Below are 20,000 nucleotides of genomic sequence, written 5' to 3' on the forward strand. Positions count from 1 at the left end.
TAATATCATGAGACCATCCAGTGTACCTTTATAACAGGTGGCCGTAGCATAATGTACGACAGTACCCATAATGCTCTGACCTACCTTTATAACACAGGTGACTATGCTAACATACCTTTATAACACAGGTGACCATGCTAACATACCTTTATAACAGGTGGCCGTAGCATAATGTACGACAGTACCCATAATGCTCTGACCTACCTTTATAACACAGGTGACTATGCTAACATACCTTTATAACACAGGTGACCATGCTAACATACCTTTATAACACAGGTGACCATGCTAACATACCTTTATAACTGAGGTGACCATGCTAACATACCTTAATAACAGGTGGCCGTAGCATAATGTACGACAGTACCCATAATGCTCTGACCTACCTTTATAACACAGGTGACTATGCTAACATACCTTTATAACACAGGTGACCATGCTAACATACCTTTATAACAGAGGTGGCCATGCTAACATACCTTTATAACACAGGTGACCATGCTAACATACCTTTATAACGGAGGTGACCATGCTAACATACCTTTATAACGGAGGTGGCCATGCTAACATACCTTTATAACGGAGGTGACCATGCTAACATACCTTTATAACGGAGGTGACCATGCTAACATACCTTTATAACGGAGGTGACCATGCTAACATACCTTTATAACGGAGGTGACCATGCTAACATACCTTTATAACGGAGGTGACCATGCTAACATACCTTTATAACACAGGTGACTATGCTAACATACCTTTATAACGGAGGTGACCATGCTAACATACCTTTATAACAGAGGTGACCATGCTAACATACCTTTATAACGGAGGTGACCATGCTAACATACCTTTATAACACAGGTGACCATGCTAACATACCTTTATAACTGAGGTGACCATGCTAACATACCTTTATAACAGGTGGCTGTAGCATAATGTACGACAGTACCCATAATGCTCTGACCTACTTTTATAACACAGGTGACTATGCTAACATACCTTTATAACACAGGTGACCATGCTAACATACCTTTATAACGGAGGTGACCATGCTAACATACCTTTATAACACAGGTGACTATGCTAACATACCTTTATAACACAGGTGACCATGCTAACATACCTTTATAACGGAGGTGACCATGCTAACATACCTTTATAACACAGGTGACTATGCTAACATACCTTTATAACACAGGTGACCATGCTAACATACCTTTATAACGGAGGTGACCATGCTAACATACCTTTATAACACAGGTGACCATGCTAACATACCTTTATAACGGAGGTGACCATGCTAACATACCTTTATAACACCGGTGACCATGCTAACATACCTTTATAACAGAGGTGACCATGCTAACATACCTTTATAACGGAGGTGGCCATGCTAACATACCTTTATAACGGAGGTGACCATGCTAACATACCTTTATAACGGAGGTGACCATGCTAACATACCTTTATAACAGAGGTGGCCATGCTAACATACCTTTATAACACAGGTGACCATGCTAACATACCTTTATAACGGAGGTGACCATGCTAACATACCTTTATAACGGAGGTGGCCATGCTAACATACCTTTATAACGGAGGTGACCATGCTAACATACCTTTATAACGGAGGTGACCATGCTAACATACCTTTATAACGGAGGTGACCATGCTAACATACCTTTATAACGGAGGTGACCATGCTAACATACCTTTATAACGGAGGTGACCATGCTAACATACCTTTATAACACAGGTGACTATGCTAACATACCTTTATAACGGAGGTGACCATGCTAACATACCTTTATAACAGAGGTGACCATGCTAACATACCTTTATAACGGAGGTGACCATGCTAACATACCTTTATAACACAGGTGACCATGCTAACATACCTTTATAACTGAGGTGACCATGCTAACATACCTTTATAACAGGTGGCTGTAGCATAATGTACGACAGTACCCATAATGCTCTGACCTACTTTTATAACACAGGTGACTATGCTAACATACCTTTATAACACAGGTGACCATGCTAACATACCTTTATAACGGAGGTGACCATGCTAACATACCTTTATAACACAGGTGACTATGCTAACATACCTTTATAACACAGGTGACCATGCTAACATACCTTTATAACGGAGGTGACCATGCTAACATACCTTTATAACACAGGTGACTATGCTAACATACCTTTATAACACAGGTGACCATGCTAACATACCTTTATAACGGAGGTGACCATGCTAACATACCTTTATAACACAGGTGACCATGCTAACATACCTTTATAACGGAGGTGACCATGCTAACATACCTTTATAACACCGGTGACCATGCTAACATACCTTTATAACAGAGGTGACCATGCTAACATACCTTTATAACGGAGGTGGCCATGCTAACATACCTTTATAACGGAGGTGACCATGCTAACATACCTTTATAACGGAGGTGACCATGCTAACATACCTTTATAACAGAGGTGGCCATGCTAACATACCTTTATAACACAGGTGACCATGCTAACATACCTTTATAACACAGGTGACCATGCTAACATACCTTTATAACACAGGTGACCATGCTAACATACCTTTATAACGGAGGTGACCATGCTAACATACCTTTATAACGGAGGTGACCATGCTAACATACCTTTATAACAGAGGTGACCATGCTAACATACCTTTATAACGGAGGTGACCACCATGCTAACATACCTTTATAACGGAGGTGACCATGCGGCCGCGGGAGGAGAGAGTAGAGTGGTGGACCTGGGCAGCAGAGGCCATGCTAGCTAACGTGTTGAGGTGGTTCATCTGACTCATTGCCATGGAGACTGAGGCAGGGGCCATACTGACAGGGATCAGGGGGTGTGACATCATCATGAATGGGAGGTGTTCCAGACCTGAGAGAGGGAGGGAGGTAGGGAAAGGGGGAGGAGGGAGGGAGGAAGGGAGGGAGGGAAAGGGGGGGAGGAGGGAGGGAGGGAGGGGGGTGAGGGAGGGAAAGGAGAGAGGAAAAGGGGGAGGGAGGGAAAGGAGAGAGGAAAAGGGGGAGGGGGAAAAGGGGGCGAGAGGAAAAGGGGGAGGGAGGAAAGGGGCGAGAGGAAAAGGGGAGGGAGGGAAAGGGGGCGAGAGGAAAAGTGGGAGGGAGAGAAAGGGGGCGAGAAAGAGAGAGATGGTTTTCTATTGAGCTTGGTGGCAGCATAGCATACATTAGAAGGTGGAGGGTAAACCATTATATTGTCACACTCAGGACACTGGACCAAACAGAATGCTGGTTGACTTGTGAAACCAGACTTCCAGAGCAACATTTGTGATGCTCAACATCCCAAAACCGAACATCTCTGGGGACATGAAACGCTTGAACAAACAAGGGGAAGAACATGTAAAACAAAGAGTGGAAGGTCATATAACAACATCTGAGATGGACCCTTTGAAACAGCCAATCACAGTACAGAAAATACATCACACTCAATCTCCATGACACTTTACTTCTTTTTTTTGTCTTCTGGGTGAAATCACTAAAAAGACTTTGTTAATGATCCAGAAATAGACACACAGTTCCATTTTGCTGTCCCTCTGTCATACTCTGAGTGAAGAGGAGAGGAAGAGGAGGAAGATGTGGAAGAGGAGGAGGAGAAGGAAGAGAATGAGGAAGAGGAGGAGGAAGATGATGATGAAGAGGAGGAGGAGGAGGGGAGAAGGAAGGAAGAGATGAGGAAGAGGAGGAGGAAGATGATGATGAAGAGGAGGAGGAGGGGGAGGAGAAGGAGGAGAAGGAAGAGAATGAGGAAGAGGAGGAGGAAGATGATGATGAAGAGGAGGAGGAGGAGGAGGAGGAGAGGAAGAGAATGAGGAAGAGGAAGATGATGATGAAGAGGAGGAGGAGGGGAGGAGAAGGAGGAGAAGGAAGAGAATGAGGAAGAGGAGGAAGATGATGATGAAGAGGAGGAGGAGGGGGAGAATAAGGAGGAGGAAGGGGAGAATAAAGAGGAAAAGGAGGAGAGGAGGAGGTGGAAGAGGAGGAGGAGAAGGAGGAAGATGATGATGAAGAGGAGGAGGAGGGGGAGAATAAGGAGGAGGAAGAGGAGAAGGAGAGGAGGGTTGTCTGAGAATAAAGGTTATTAGCTCTTCCACTTCACATTCTGACATGTATTATTTTGAATATAAAGCTTAAAGATGTTCAAATGAGAAGTTGTCTGTGAAGCTTTAGGGCCTTTACTAGACACTGGAAAATGGAAAGAAAAGTGACTAATTAGACTGAATTGAATGATTGGACGATGTGGGAAAAACAAGACCCTTTTCCTTCCACTAGTATTGTGTTAGCAGACGACTAGAGATGTTAGATGTTAGTAGACTACTACAGAGATGTTGGATGTTAGTAGACTACTACAGAGATGTTAGATGTTTGTAGACTACTACAGAGATGTTAGATGCTAGCAGACTACTACAGAGATGTTAGATGTTTGTAGACTACTACAGAGATGTTAGATGTTAGTAGACTACTAGAGATGTTAGATGTTAGTAGACTACTAGAGATGTTAGATGCTAGCAGACTACTACAGAGATGTTAGATGTTAGTAGACTACTAGAGATGTTAGCAGACTACTACAGAGATGTTAGATGTTTGTAGACTACTACAGAGGTGTTAGATGTTAGTAGACTACTAGAGATGTTAGATGTTAGTAGACTACTAGAGATGTTAGATGCTAGCAGACTACTAGAGAGATGTTAGATGTTAGCAGACTACTACAGAGATGTTAGATGTTAGCAGACGACTAGAGATGTTAGATGTTTGTAGACTACTACAGAGATGTTAGATGTCAGACTACTAGAGATGTTAGATGTCAGACTACTAGAGATGTTAGATGTCAGACTACTAGAGATGTTAGATGTTAGTAGACTACTAGAAATGTTAGATGTTAGTAGACTACTACAGAGATGTTAGATGTTAGCAGACTACTAGAGATGTTAGATGTTAGCAGACTACTAGAGATGTTAGATGTTAGCAGACTACTAGAGATGTTAGATGTTAGCAGACTACTAGAGATGTTAGATGTTAGCAGACTACTAGAGATGTTAGATGTTAGTAGACTACTACAGAGATGTTAGATGTTAGCAGACTACTAGAGATGTTAGATGTTAGCAGACTACTAGAGATGCTAGATGTTAGCAGACGACTAGAGATGTTAGATGTTAGCAGACGACTAGAGATGTTAGATGTTAGCAGACTACTAGAGAGATGTTAGATGTTAGCAGACTACAACAGAGATGTTGTAGATGCACTATTGTAAAGTGACTGTTCCACTGGATGTCATAAGGTGAATGCACCAATTTGTAAGTCGCTCTGGATAAGAGCGTCTGCTAAATGACTTAAATGTAAATGTAAATGTAATGTTAGATGTTAGCAGACGACTAGAGATGTTAGATGTTAGCAGACGACTAGAGATGTTCGATGTTAGCAGACTACTAGAGAGATGTTAGCAGACTACTAGAGAGATGTTAGCAGACTACTACAGAGATGTTAGATGTTAGCAGACTACTAGAGAGATGTTAGCAGACTACTAGAGAGATGTTAGCAGACTACTAGAGAGATGTTAGCAGACTACTACAGAGATGTTAGATGTTAGCAGACTACTAGAGAGATGTTAGCAGACTACTAGAGAGATGTTAGCAGACTACAACAGAGATGTTAGCAGACTACTAGAGAGATGTTAGCAGACTACAACAGAGATGTTAGATGTTAGCAGACTACTAGAGATGTTAGATGTTAGCAGACTACTAGAGAGATGTTAGCAGACTACTAGAGAGATGTTAGCAGACTACTAGAGAGATGTTAGCAGACTACTAGAGAGATGTTAGCAGACTACTAGAGAGATGTTAGCAGACTACTAGAGAGATGTTAGCAGACTACTACAGAGATGTTAGCAGACTACTAGAGAGATGTTAGCAGACTACTACAGAGATGTTAGCAGACTACTAGAGAGATGTTAGCAGACTACAACAGAGATGTTAGATGTTAGTAGACTACTACAGAGATGTTAGCAGACTACTAGAGAGATGTTAGCAGACTACAACAGAGATGTTAGATGTTAGCAGACTACTAGAGATGTTAGATGTTAGCAGACGACTAGAGAGATGTTAGCAGACTACTAGAGAGATGTTAGCAGACTACTAGAGAGATGTTAGCAGACTACTAGAGAGATGTTAGCAGACTACAACAGAGATGTTAGCAGACTACTAGAGAGATGTTAGCAGACTACTAGAGATGTTAGCAGACTACTACAGAGATGTTAACAGACTACTAGAGAGATGTTAGCAGACTACTACTAGAGATGTTAGCAGACTACTAGAGAGATGTTAGATGTTAGCAGACTACTAGAGAGATGTTAGATGTTAGCAGACTACTAGAGAGATGTTAGATGTTAGCAGACTACTAGAGAGATGTTAGCAGACTACTAGAGAGATGTTAGATGTTAGCAGACTACTAGAGAGATGTTAGCAGACTACTAGAGAGATGTTAGCAGACTACTAGAGAGATGTTAGATGTTAGCAGACTACTAGAGAGATGTTAGATGTTAGCAGACTACTAGAGATGCTAGATGTTAGTAGACTACTAGAGAGATGTTAGATGTTAGCAGACTACTAGAGAGATGTTAGCAGACTACTAGAGAGATGTTAGCAGACTACTAGAGAGATGTTAGCAGACTACTAGAGAGATGTTAGCAGACTACTAGAGAGATGTTAGCAGACTACTACAGAGATGTTAGCAGACTACTAGAGAGATGTTAGCAGACTACTACAGAGATGTTAGCAGACTACTAGAGATGTTGTTAGCAGACTACTACAGAGATGTTAGCAGACTACTACAGAGATGTTAACAGACTACTACAGAGAGATGTTAGCAGACTACTACAGAGATGTTAGCGGACTACTACAGAGATGTTAGCAGACTACTAGAGAGATGTTAGCAGACTACTAGAGAGATGTTAGCAGACTACAACAGAGATGTTAGATGTTAGCAGACTACTAGAGAGATGTTAGATGTTAGTAGACTACTAGAGATGTTAGATGTTAGTAGACTACTAGAGATGTTAGATGTTAGCAGACTATAACAGAGATGTTAGATGTTAGCAGACTACTACAGAGATGTTAGCAGACTACTAGAGAGATGTTAGCAGACTACTACAGAGATGTTAGCAGACTACTAGAGAGATGTTAGCAGACTACTACAGAGATGTTAGCAGACTACTACAGAGATGTTAACAGACTACTACAGAGATGTTAGCAGACTACTAGAGAGATGTTAGCAGACTACAACAGAGATGTTAGATGCTAGCAGACTACTAGAGAGATGTAAGCAGACTACTACAGAGATGTTAGATGTTAGCAGACTACTAGAGAGATGTTAGCAGACTACAACAGAGATGTTAGATGCTAGCAGACTACTAGAGAGATGTAAGCAGACTACTACAGAGATGTTAGATGTTAGCAGACTACTAGAGAGATGTTAACAGACTACTACAGAGATGTTAGCAGACTACTACAGATATGTTAGATGTTAGCAGACTACTAGAGAGATGTTAGATGTTAGCAGACTACTACAGAGATGTTAGATGTTAGCAGACTACTAGAGAGATGTTAGCAGACTACAACAGAGATGTTAGATGCTAGCAGACTACTAGAGATCACTCAAAGGAAGAAGCCACATGTTATAGTAAAAGTAAACTCAAAAGTCAAGTCCAAAACGATGCTGTGCTGGTTAATAGTATGTTTCCACATTCCTCATGATTATTCTGGTGGAGACGTGTTCATGATTTACACCAGACTTCTGTCTTCCTTCAACTGTCACTTTATATCATGATGTCTGGAGGAGCTCGGTAGAGAGTGGTGACGACAAACAGACAGGCCTCAGAGAAGACTCCAGAACATTACCCCCTCTAACTAAAACACTACAGCGCTGTCAGGGTGTGTGTGTGTGTTTTGACTGAAGTCAAACTCTGGTCAGAAGAACCACTCCATCAGTTTTGGGGCTCTGAAGGGTCCCGTCTGTCTGTGATGGGACAGACTGAGACTCTGACGGTGTGTCTCAGCTACCACAGAGCTACAGTCTGTCTGTGATGGGACAGACTGAGACTCTGACGGTGTGTCTCAGCTACCACAGAGCTACAGTCTGTCTGTGATGGGACAGACTGAGACTCTGACGGTGTGTCTCAGCTACCACAGAGCTACAGTCTGTCTGTGATGGGACAGACTGAGACTCTGAAGGTGTGTCTCAGCTACCACAGAGCTACAGTCTGTCTGTGATGGGACAGACTGAGACTCTGACGGTGTGTCTCAGCTACCACAGAGCTACATTCAGTGTTGTATGTGCTGGATGGCAGGTTACAGTGTTGTATGTACTGGATGGCAGGTTACAGTGTTGTATGTACTGGATGGCAGGTTACAGTGTTGTATGTACTGGATGGCAGGTTACAGTGTTGTATGTACTGGATGGCAGGTTACAGTGTGGTATGTACTGGATGGCAGGTTACAGTGTGGTATGTACTGGATGGCAGGTTACAGTGTGGTATGTACTGGATGGCAGGTTACAGTGTGGTATGTACTGGATGGCAGGTTACAGTGTTGTATGTACTGGATGGCAGGTTACAGTGTGGTATGTACTGGATGGCAGGTTACAGTGTTGTATGTACTGGATGGCAGGTTACAGTGTTGTATGTACTGGATGGCAGGTTACAGTGTGGTATGCACTGGATGGCAGGTTACAGTGTGGTATGTACTGGATGGCAGGTTACAGTGTGGTATGTACTGGATGGCAGGTTACAGTGTGGTATGTACTGGATGGCAGGTTACAGTGTGGTATGTACTGGATGGCAGGTTACAGTGTTGTATGTACTGGATGGCAGGTTACAGTGTTGTATGTACTGGATGGCAGGTTACAGTGTGGTATGTACTGGATGGCAGGTTACAGTGTGGTATGTACTGGATGGCAGGTTACAGTGTGGTATGTACTGGATGGCAGGTTACAGTGTGGTATGTACTGGATGGCAGGTTACAGTGTTGTATGTACTGGATGGCAGGTTACAGTGTTGTATGTACTGGATGGCAGGTTACAGTGTGGTATGTACTGGATGGCAGGTTACAGTGTGGTATGTACTGGATGGCAGGTTACAGTGTGGTATGTACTGGATGGCAGGTTACAGTGTGGTATGTACTGGATGGCAGGTTACAGTGTGGTATGTACTGGATGGCAGGTTACAGTGTGGTATGTACTGGATGGCAGGTTACAGTGTGGTATGTACTGGATGGCAGGTTACAGTGTGGTATGTACTGGATGGCAGGTTACAGTGTGGTATGTACTGGATGGCAGGTTACAGTGTGGTATGTACTGGATGGCAGGTTACAGTGTGGTATGTACTGGATGGCAGGTTACAGTGTGGTATGTACTGGATGGCAGGTTACAGTGTGGTATGTACTGGATGGCAGGTTACAGTGTGGTATGTACTGGATGGCAGGTTACAGTGTGGTATGTACTGGATGGCAGGTTACAGTGTGGTATGTACTGGATGGCAGGTTACAGTGTGGTATGTACTGGATGGCAGGTTACAGTGTGGTATGTACTGGATGGCAGGTTACAGTGTGGTATGTACTGGATGGCAGGTTACAGTGTGGTATGTACTGGATGGCAGGTTACAGTGTGGTATGTACTGGATGGCAGGTTACAGTGTGGTATGTGCTGGATTTGTACAATACAATACCTAAACCTACATCGGAAATGCATAATATACACAATGACACCAGACTATTGTGTTGCTGTTGCTCATTTCAAATTCAAATAGACAAACAGCTAGAAAATAAAAGCCAGTCAGACATCATCCCTGTGTATCAGACCCACTATTTCACCTCTGTGTATCAGACCCACTATTTCACCCCCGTGTATCATCAGACCCACTATTTCACCCCTGTATATCATCAGACCCACTATTTCACCCCTGTGTATCAGACCCACTATTTCACCCCTGTGTATCATCAGACCCACTATTTCACCCCTGTGTATCATCAGACCCACTATTTCACCCCTGTGTATCATCAGACCCACTATTTCAGCTCTGTGTATCAGACCCACTATTTCACCCTGTGTATCATCAGACCCACTATTTCACCCCTGTGTATCAGACCCACTATTTCATCCCTGTGTATCAGACCCACTATTTCACCCCTGTGTATCAGACCCACTATTTCACCCCTGTGTATCAGACCCACAATTTCACCCCTGTGTATCAGACCCACTATTTCACCCCTGTGTATCAGACCCACTATTTCACCCCTGTGTATCAGACCCACAATTTCACCCCTGTGTATCAGACCCACTATTTCACCCCTGTGTATCAGACCCACTATTTCACCCCTGTGTGCTGTTGAAATGTAACTATTTTATAGATGCATAAACCAATCCACATGGGAGAGAAGGGAACAATCTAAATATTGAACATTCAAGAAAACAAAACCAAAAATAAAACAATAGAAGCAGGAAGCGAAACAAAAGAGAGCTAATGACTGTTCTGTCGCCGTGCCAACGGGAACGCTGAGTAATTCCAAACACAAAGACAATAAACTTGGACCAAATTCCACACAATTTCCCAAATATAATAGAATGTGTGCAAACAGAAAGAAGTCCCCAAAGAAGAGATGGAAACAGAAAGACATTTTAAAAAGAAAAAGCTTTTACTAAATTAGGTGGATTGCACATATGTGCAGTGGTTCATCTGGACGCCTTTTGCAATTTACCCTCCCTCCCTCCCTCCCTCTCCCTTCCTCCCTCCCTCCCTCCCTCCCACCTCTCATCTCTCCTCCCTCCCACCTCTCACCCTCCCTCTCCTTCCTCCCTCCCACCTCTCTCACTCCCTCCCTCCCCACCTCTCACCCTCCACCCACTCCCTCACCCCTCCCTCCCTCAGACTCCCTTCCTCACCCCCCTCCATCCCTGTCCCCCACTCACCCTCCCTCCCTCCCTCTCCCTCCCTCCCTCCCAGCCCTGTGTATCCCTCCCCCTCCCCCTCCCTCCCACCAATCTCCTCCCTCCCATCCCACCTCTCACCCTCCCAATAGAAGCCCAAAAGAGAGCTCCCTCTCCTTCCTCCCTCCCACCTCTCTCCTCCCTCCCTCCCACCTCTAAACCTCACCCCTCCCTCCCTCACTCTCCCTTCCTCACCCCCTCCAAACAGAAAGAAGTCCCCAAAGAGATCCAGAAAGACATCCCTCCCTTCCTCAAATTCCCTCCCTCCACATCTCCAGTCCCTCCCTCTGGACCCTCCCTCCCTCCCTCCCTCCCTCCCTCCCTCCCTCCCTCCCTCCCTCCCTCCCTCCCTCCCTCCCTCCCTCCCTCTCCCTCCCTCCCTCTCCCTCCCTCCCTCCCTCCCTCTCCCTCCCTCCCTCCCTCCCCCCTCCCTCCCTCCCTCTCCCTCCCTCCCTCCCTCCCTCTCCCTCCCTCCCTCCCTCTCCCTCCCTCCCTCCCTCACCCTCCCTCCCCCCCTCCTCCCTCCCTCCCTCACCCCCCTCCCTCCCTTCCTCCCCCCTCCCTCCCTCCCTCCCTCCTCCCTCCCTCCCTCCCTCCCTCCCTCCCTCCCTCCCTCCTCCTCCCCTCCCTCTCCCTCCCTCCCTCTCCCTCCCTCCCTCGCTCCCTCAACCTGACCAGAAATAGAAACAAAAGATGTCCTCCTGAATGGAAGGAGATGAACGGATGTTGGAGGAATGGAGGAATTGGTTATTGGTTGCTATAGGACCCAGCTTATTACATTATATATATTCTTCATGTCTGGCCTAGCCTTGAAACTTCAGCATAATCCCTAACAAATGGTTGCTCATCTAAGAAAAAAAGAAAATAAAAACTTACAGCACAGAAATACAGACAATGACAATAATGTTTTAAAAAACGACAAAAACGTTTATGATCCAAACTCTGTCAGGTTGGATGGGGAGCGTCGCTGCACAGATATTTTCAGGTCTCTCCAGAGATGTTCGATCAGGTTCAAGTCCGGGCTCTGGCTGGGCCACTAAAGGACATTCAGAGACTTGTCCCGAAGCCACTCCTGCGTTGTTTTGGCTGTGTGCTTAGGATCGTTGTCCTGTTGGAAGGTGAACCTTTGCCCCAGTCTGAGGTCATGAGCACACTGGAGCAGGTTTTCATCAAGGATCTCTCTGTACTTCTTTCCTTCGATCCTGACTAGTCTCCCAGTCCCTGCCACTGAAAAACACCCCCACAGCATGACGCTACCACCACCATGCTTCACTGTATGGATGGTGCCAGGTTTCCTCCAGAAGTGACACTTGGCATTCAGGCCAAAGAGTTCACTCATGGTTTCATCAGACCAGAGAATCTTGTTTCTCATGGTCTGAGTGTCCTTTAGGTGCGTTTTGGCAAACTACAAGCGGGCTGTCATGTGCCTTTTGCTGAGGAGTGGCTTCCGTCTGGCCACTCGACCATAAAGACCTGATTGGTGGAGGGCTGCAGGGATGGTTGCCCTTCTGGAAGGTTCTCCCATCTCCGCAGAGGAACTCTGGAGTTCTGTCAGAGTGACCATTGGGTTCTTGGTCTCCTTCGTGCGTCTCATAGCAAAGGGTCGGAATACTTACAGTACCAGTCAAAAGTTTGGACACACCTACCCCAGTTTTTTATTTTTTATATTTTCTACATTGTAGAATCATAGCGAAGATGTCAAAAATATGAAATAACACATGGAATCATCTAGTAAACCAAGAAGTGTTAAACAAATCAAAATATATTTTATATTTTATATTTTTCTAAGTAGCCACCCTTTGCCTTGATGACAGCTTTGCATTCTCTCAACCAGCAGAATGAGGTAGTCACCTGGAATTCATTTCCATTAACAGATGTGCCTTGTTAAAAGTTCATTTGTGGAATTTCATTCCTTCTTAATGTGTTTGAGCCAATCAGTTGTGTTGTGACAAGGTAGGGTTGGTATACAGAAGATAGCCCTATTTGGTAAAAGACCAAGCACATATTATGGCAAGAACAGCTCAAATAAGCAAAGAGAAATGACAGTCCATCATTACTTTAAGACATGAAGGTCAGTCAATACATTACACAAAACGTAACATTTCAAGAGCTTTGAACGTTTCTTCAAGTGCAGTCTCAAAAACCATCAAGCACTATGATGAAACTGGGCTCTCATGAGGACCGCCACAGGAAAGGAAGACCCAGAGATACCTCTTCGACAGAGGGTAAGTTCATTAGATTTACCAGCCTCAGAATTTGCAGCCCAAATAAATACTTTGCAGAGTTCAAGTAACAGACACATCTCAACATCAACTGCTCAGAGGAGACTGTGTGAATCAGGCTTCATGGTCAAATGTCTGCAAAGAAGCCACTACTAAAGGGCACCAATAAGAAGAAGAGACTTGCTTGAGCCAAGAAACACGAGCAAAGAGACCAAATTTTAGATTTTTGGTTCCAACTGCCGTGTCTTTGTGGAACAGATGATCTCCGCATGTGTGGTTCCCACCGTGAAGCATGGAGGAAGAGGTGTGATGGTGCTTTGCTGGTGACACTGATTTATTTGGCTACTACCACATCATTATGCAGCGATATGCCATCCCATCTGGTTTGCGCTTAGTGGTACTTTCATTTGTTTTTCAACAGGACAATGACCCAACACACCTCCAGGCTGTGTCAGGGCTATTTGACCAAGAAGGAGAGTGATGGAGTGCTGCATCAGATGCCTTGGCCTCCACAATCACCCGACCTCAACCCAATTGAGATTGTCTGGGATGAGTTGGACCGACAGAGTGAAGGAAAAGCAGCCAGTCATGAAGGCAAGTGCTCAGCATATGATTTGGTTGAACTCCTTCAAATCAAATCAATCAAATCAAAAATAAGGTTTTCTGTTTTTAATTTATTTATTTTCAGATAGCCCATTATGGGATATTGTGTGTAGATTGATGAGAAAAACAACAACAATTGAATCAATACATCAAAATGTGGGAAAAGGAAGGGGCTGATATCTCAAAAACCTTGTGCTGTACAGAAAGACTGCTCAGTTAATGTAGTTCATGTGTGTGTGTGTGTGTGTGTGTGTGTGTGTGTGTGTGTGTGTGTGTGTGTGTGTGTGTGTGTGTGTGTGTGTGTGTGTGTGTGTGTGTGTGTGTGTGTGTGTGTGTGTGTGTGTGTGTGTGTGTGTGTGTGTGTGTGTGTGTAGCGATGTAGACAGGAAGTGGCTTTATGGAAAAACAGGCCAAATGCTTTGTGTTTGTTCATTGTGCAGCTCAACCTATAATTAAACAATGGTTAACGAGTTAACATTGTTTTATCGCTTATGGCAACGACACAAACAGAACACCCACAGCAGTGGAGGCTGCTGAGAGGAGGACGGTTTGCTCTCTGCAGCAAACAGACAGAATGGTGTGATATTTGATCCAGGGGAGGCTGCTGAGAGGAGGACGGTTCATCATAATGTCTGGAACGGAGCGAATGGAACAGCATCAAACACCTGGAAACCATGGAAACCATGGAAACCATGGAAACCATGGAAACCAGGTGTTTGATGTATTTGATACCATTCCACTGATTCAGATCCAGTCATTACCACGAACCTGTCCTCCCCAATGAAGGTGCCACCAACCTCCTGTGACACACAGGTGGTAGTGGGTCAGAACCATCAACACAGGTGGTAGTGGGGCAGAACCATCAACACAGGTGGTAGTGGGGCAGAACCATCAACACAGGTGGTAGTGGGTCAGAACCATCAACACAGGTGGTAGTTAGGCAGAACCATCAACACAGGTGGTAGTGGGTCAGAACCATCAACACAGGTGGTAGTGGATCAGAACCATCAACACAGGTGGTAGTGGGTTAGAACCATCAACACAGGTGGTAGTGGGTCAGAACCATCAACACAGGTGGTAGTGGGTCAGAACCATCAACACAGGTGGTAGTGTGTTAGAACCATCAACACAGGTGGTAGTGGGTCAGAACCATCAACACAAGTAAGACTGATGCAAACGGGAAATGTTAAGGCCTTAGTTCACACACACACACACACACACACACACACACACACACACACACACACACACACACACACACACACACACACACACACACACACACACACACACACACACACACACACACACACACACACACACACACACACACACAGGAGAAGAGAAAAGAGTAGAGAAAGGATGAGCATTCAGTCTGGTCTCATAGACTAGACGTACCATGGTAAAGGTATGATTAGTATGATATGTCACGTTTGGTATGGTTCCATAAGACAAAAAGCAAAAACAAAAATAGGGTGGTTAGTTGCGGTGGATGGCATCTAGCAACCCAAAGGTTTCATGTTCGAATCTCATCATGGACAACTTTAGCATTTTAGCTAATTAGCAACTTTGCAACTACTTACTACTTTGTAGCTACTTTTCAATTACTTAGCATGTTAACTAACCCTTCCCTTATCCCTTTAAGGGAGAAAGAGAGAGGGAGGGAGAAATAGAGAGGGAGAAAGAGAGAGGGAGAAAGAGGGAGAGAGAAAGAGAGGGAGGGAGACAGAGAGGGAGGGAGAAAGAGAGAGGGAGAAAGAGAGAGGGAGAAAGAGAGAGGGAGAAAGAGGGAGATATAGAGAGAGAGAAAGAGAGAGGGAGACAGAGAGAGGGAGAAAGAGGGAGAGAGAAAGGGAGAGAGAAAGAGAGATAGAGAAAGAGAGAGGGAGAAAGAGAGAGGGAGAAAGAGAGAGGGAGACAGAGAGAGGGAGAACGAGAGAGGGAGACAGAGAGGGAGAACGAGAGAGGGAGAAAGAGAGAGAGAGAAAGAGAGAGAGAGAAAGAGGGAGAGAGAAAGAGAGGGAGGGGAAACAGAGAGGGAGAAAGAGAGAGAGAAAGAGGGAGAGAGAAAGAGAGATAGAGAAATAGAGAGGGAGAAAGAGAGAGGGAGAAAGAGGGAGAGAGAAAGAGAGGGAGGGAGACAGAGAGGGAGGGAGAAAGAGAGAGGGAGAAAGAGGGAGATATAGAGAGGGAGAAAGAAAGAGGGAGACAGAGAGAGGGAGAAAGAGGGAGAGAGAAAGGGAGAGAGAAAGAGAGATAGAGAAAGAGAGAGGGAGAAAGAGAGAGGGAGACAGAGAGGGAGAACGAGAGAGGGAGAAAGAGGGAGAGAGAAAGAGAGGGAGAGAAAGAGAGGGAGAGAGAAAGAGAGAGGAGAAAGAGGAGGGAGATATAGAGAGGGGAGAAAGAGAAAGGGAGACAGAGAGAGGGAGAAAGAGGGAGAGAGAAAGGTGGAGGGAGAAAGAGAGAGAGAGAAAGGTGGAGGGAGAAAGAGAGATAGAGAAAGAGGAGGGAGAAAGAGAGAGAGGGAGACATAGAGAGGAGAGAGAAGAGAGAGAGAGAGAAGAGAGAGAGAGGGAGGGAAACAGAGAGGGAGAAAGAGAGAGGGAGAAAGAGGGAGAGAGAAAGAGAGATAGAGAAAGAGAGAGGGAGAAAGAGAGAGGGAGAAAGAGAGAGGGAGAAAGAGAGATAGAGAGAGGGAGAAAGAGGGAGAGAGAAAGAGAGAGAGGGAGACATAGAGAGGGAGAAAGAGAGAGGGAGAAAGAGAGAGGGAGAAAGAGGGAGAGAGAAAGAGAGAGAGAGAGGGAGACAGAGAGGGAGAAAGAGAGGGGAGAAAGAGAGAGGAGAGAGAAGAGATGGAGAAAGAGAGAGAGAAAGAGGGAGAGAGAAAGAGAGAGGGAGAAAGAGGGAGAGAGAAAGAGAGATGGAGAAAGAGAGAGGAGAAAGGTGGAGGGAGAAAGAGAGAGAGAGAAAGGTGGAGGGAGAAAGAGAGGGAGAAAGGTGGAGGGAGAAAGAGAGATAGAGAAAGAGTGGAGGTAGTAGAATTCAGTGATACACAGAGGGAGAAAGAGATTGGTTTTAAGGAGTGCCAAGTGACATCCCCGCTGTTGATTGAAGGAGGCATTAAACGGTGGAGGGAGTCTATTGAGAGTACACGGTGGAGGAGAACACACAGATAGACAAAGGTGGAGGGAGAAAGACACACAGGGAGAACACACACACAGACACACACAGACACACACAGACACACACAGGGAGAGAGAGAGGGAGAAAGAGAGACAGAAAGAGGGAGAGAGAAAGAGAGATGACAGTAGAAATTGTGTTGGTCTTTTCGGATCATGTCTGATCTTCTCTTTCTAAAGGTCAGATGACACTTTATAGGATGAAACCTGACACACACAGAGAGAGAGGGAGAACACACACACAGACACAACACACACAGATGGAGAACACACACACACACACACACAGACAGACACACACACACACACACACACACACACAGACAGACACACACACACAGAGACAGACACAGACACACAGAACAGAGAGAGAGAGACTCACTCACACACACACACAGAGAGAGAGAGAGACTCACACACACACACACACACACACAGGGAGAACAGACACACAGGAACACACACAGGGAGAAAGAGACACACACACACACACAGGGAGAACACAGAGAGAGAGACACACACAGAGGGAGAAAGAGAGATACACAACACACACAGGGAGAACACAGAGATAGAGAAAGGTGGAGGTACAATTCAGTGATACACAGAGCCCCTTTTTAAAGAGATTGGTTTTAAGTGAGTGCCAAGTGACATCCCACACTGTTGATTGAAGGAGGCATTAAACACACACAGTCAGATTGTGAGACACACACTAAGACACACACACACACACACACACACACACACACACACACACACACACACACACACACACACACACACACACACACACACACACACACACACACACACACACACACACACACACACAGAGAGAGACTCACACACACACACACACACACACACACACACACACACACACACACACACACAATTAATCATAGATGGTATTTGTGCCATTGTGTTGCACACTTTTTTCATCATGTCTGATCTTCTCTTTCTAAAGGTCACAGAGAGCCTTTATAAGATGAAACCTGACACACAGAGAGAGAGAGACACACACACACACACACACACACACACACACACACACACACACACACACACACACACACACACACACACACACACACACACACACACACACACACACACACACACACACACACACACACACACACAGAGAGATTCACAAAATGTGACAAACACCAAATTGAGACTGCCTGCAGAAATCTGCAAAAATAACCTCTGTGTACAACGTAAAACACCAAATAATGCATGCAGAGCAGAATTAGGCCGATACCCACTAATTATCAAAATCCAGAAAAGAGCCGTTAAATTCTACAACCACCTCGCTCTGGATAAGAGCGTCTGCTAAATGACTTAAATGTAATGTAAATGTAAAGAGAAGCGATTCCCAAACCTTCCATAATAAAGCCATCACCTACAGAGAGATGAACCTGGAGAAGAGTTCCCTAAGCAAGCTGGTCCTGGGGCTCTGTTCACAAACACAAACACACCCTACAGAGTCCCATGACAGCAACACATTTAGACCCAAACAAATCATCAGAAAACAAAAAGATAATTACTTGACACAGGAAAGAATTATCAAAAAAACAGAGCAAACTAGAATGCTTTTGGCCCTAAACAGAGAGTACACAGCGGCAGAATACCTGACCACTGTGACTGACCCAAATTTAAGGAAAGCTTTGACTATGTACAGAATCAGTAAGCATAGCCTTGCTATTGAGAAAGGCCACCGTAGGCAGACATGGCTCTCAAGAGAAGACAGGCTATGTGCACACTGCCCACAAAATGAGGTGGAAACTGAGCTGCACTTCCTAACCTCCTGCCCAATGTATGACCATATTAGAGACACATATTTCCCTCAGATTACACAGACCCACAAATAATTCTAAAACAAACCCAATTTTGATAAACGTCCATATCTACTGGGTGAAATACCACACAGTGTGCCATCACAGAAACAAGATTTGTGACCTGTTGCCACAAGAAATGGCAACCAGTAAAGGAATTCATCATTCAGTATAATGGAGGAGGTGAATACAGATGGAGGAATTCATCATTCAGTATAATGGAGGAGGTGAATACAGATGGAGGAATTCATCATTCAGTATAATGGAGGAGGTGAATAGAGATGGAGGAATTCATCATTCAGTATAATGGAGGAGGTGAATACAGATGGAGGAATTCATCATTCAGTATAATGGAGGAGGTGAATAGAGATGGAGGAATTCATCATTCAGTATAATGGAGGTGAATACAGATGGAGGAATTCATCATTCAGTATAATGGAGGAGGTGACCTAATGGACCTACTGCCATTTTCCTTACACCTTACACTGAAACTCTGTAGAGGCAGGCAGGCAGGCAGGCAGGCAGGCAGGCAGGCAGGCAGGCAGGCAGGCAGGCAGGCAGGCAGGCAGGCAGGCAGGCAGGCAGGCAGGCAGGCAGGCAGGCAGGCAGGCAGGCAGGCAGGCAGGCAGGCAGGCAGGCAGGCAGGCAGGCAGACCAGACCAGACCAGACCACACACACACACACACACACACACACACACACACACACACACACACACACACACACACACACACACACACGTATCTTTTCACAGAGGGTCTGTTTTTAGAAAGGATGTAAACAGACTAATTAAAGATCAGCATCCAGAAAGAGATAACAGCTGTGTGTGTGTGTGTGTGTGTGTGTGTGTGTGTGTGTGTGTGTGTGTGTGTGTGTGTGTGTGTGTGTGTGTGTGTGTGTGTGTGTGTGTGTGTGTGTGTGTGTGTGTGTGTGTGTGTGTGTGTGTGTGTGTGTTACTGGCTCAGTTGGTTAACTTTGAACATTAGCTGTTATTTCTAACAGAAGCCAACCGGTGACGCACATGGTCCGTCTCTCCATTGTTAGCTATTTAGTTTACTGTAATATCTTACTGTAATACAGCAGGCTGAAGGAGACATCTGTATTTAAAACTAGTTTACTGG

At 45.0% G+C, this 20,000-nt stretch overlaps 1 protein-coding gene across 1 annotated transcript in view; it reads right to left on the reverse strand.

Annotated features, from left to right (window-relative positions):
• Positions 1-20,000, reverse strand: part of LOC124022817 (dachshund homolog 1-like) — a 62,491-nt gene that overhangs the window by 24,302 nt on the left and 18,189 nt on the right. The window contains exon 4 of the mRNA XM_046337498.1: positions 2,738-2,925. Within this exon, the coding sequence (XP_046193454.1) occupies positions 2,738-2,925 (188 nt within the window). The remainder of the gene's footprint in view (positions 1-2,737; positions 2,926-20,000) is intronic.

This window comes from Oncorhynchus gorbuscha, unplaced genomic scaffold (genome assembly GCF_021184085.1).
Source record: "Oncorhynchus gorbuscha isolate QuinsamMale2020 ecotype Even-year unplaced genomic scaffold, OgorEven_v1.0 Un_scaffold_1440, whole genome shotgun sequence".
Classification (NCBI taxonomy): Eukaryota; Metazoa; Chordata; class Actinopteri; order Salmoniformes; family Salmonidae; genus Oncorhynchus; species Oncorhynchus gorbuscha.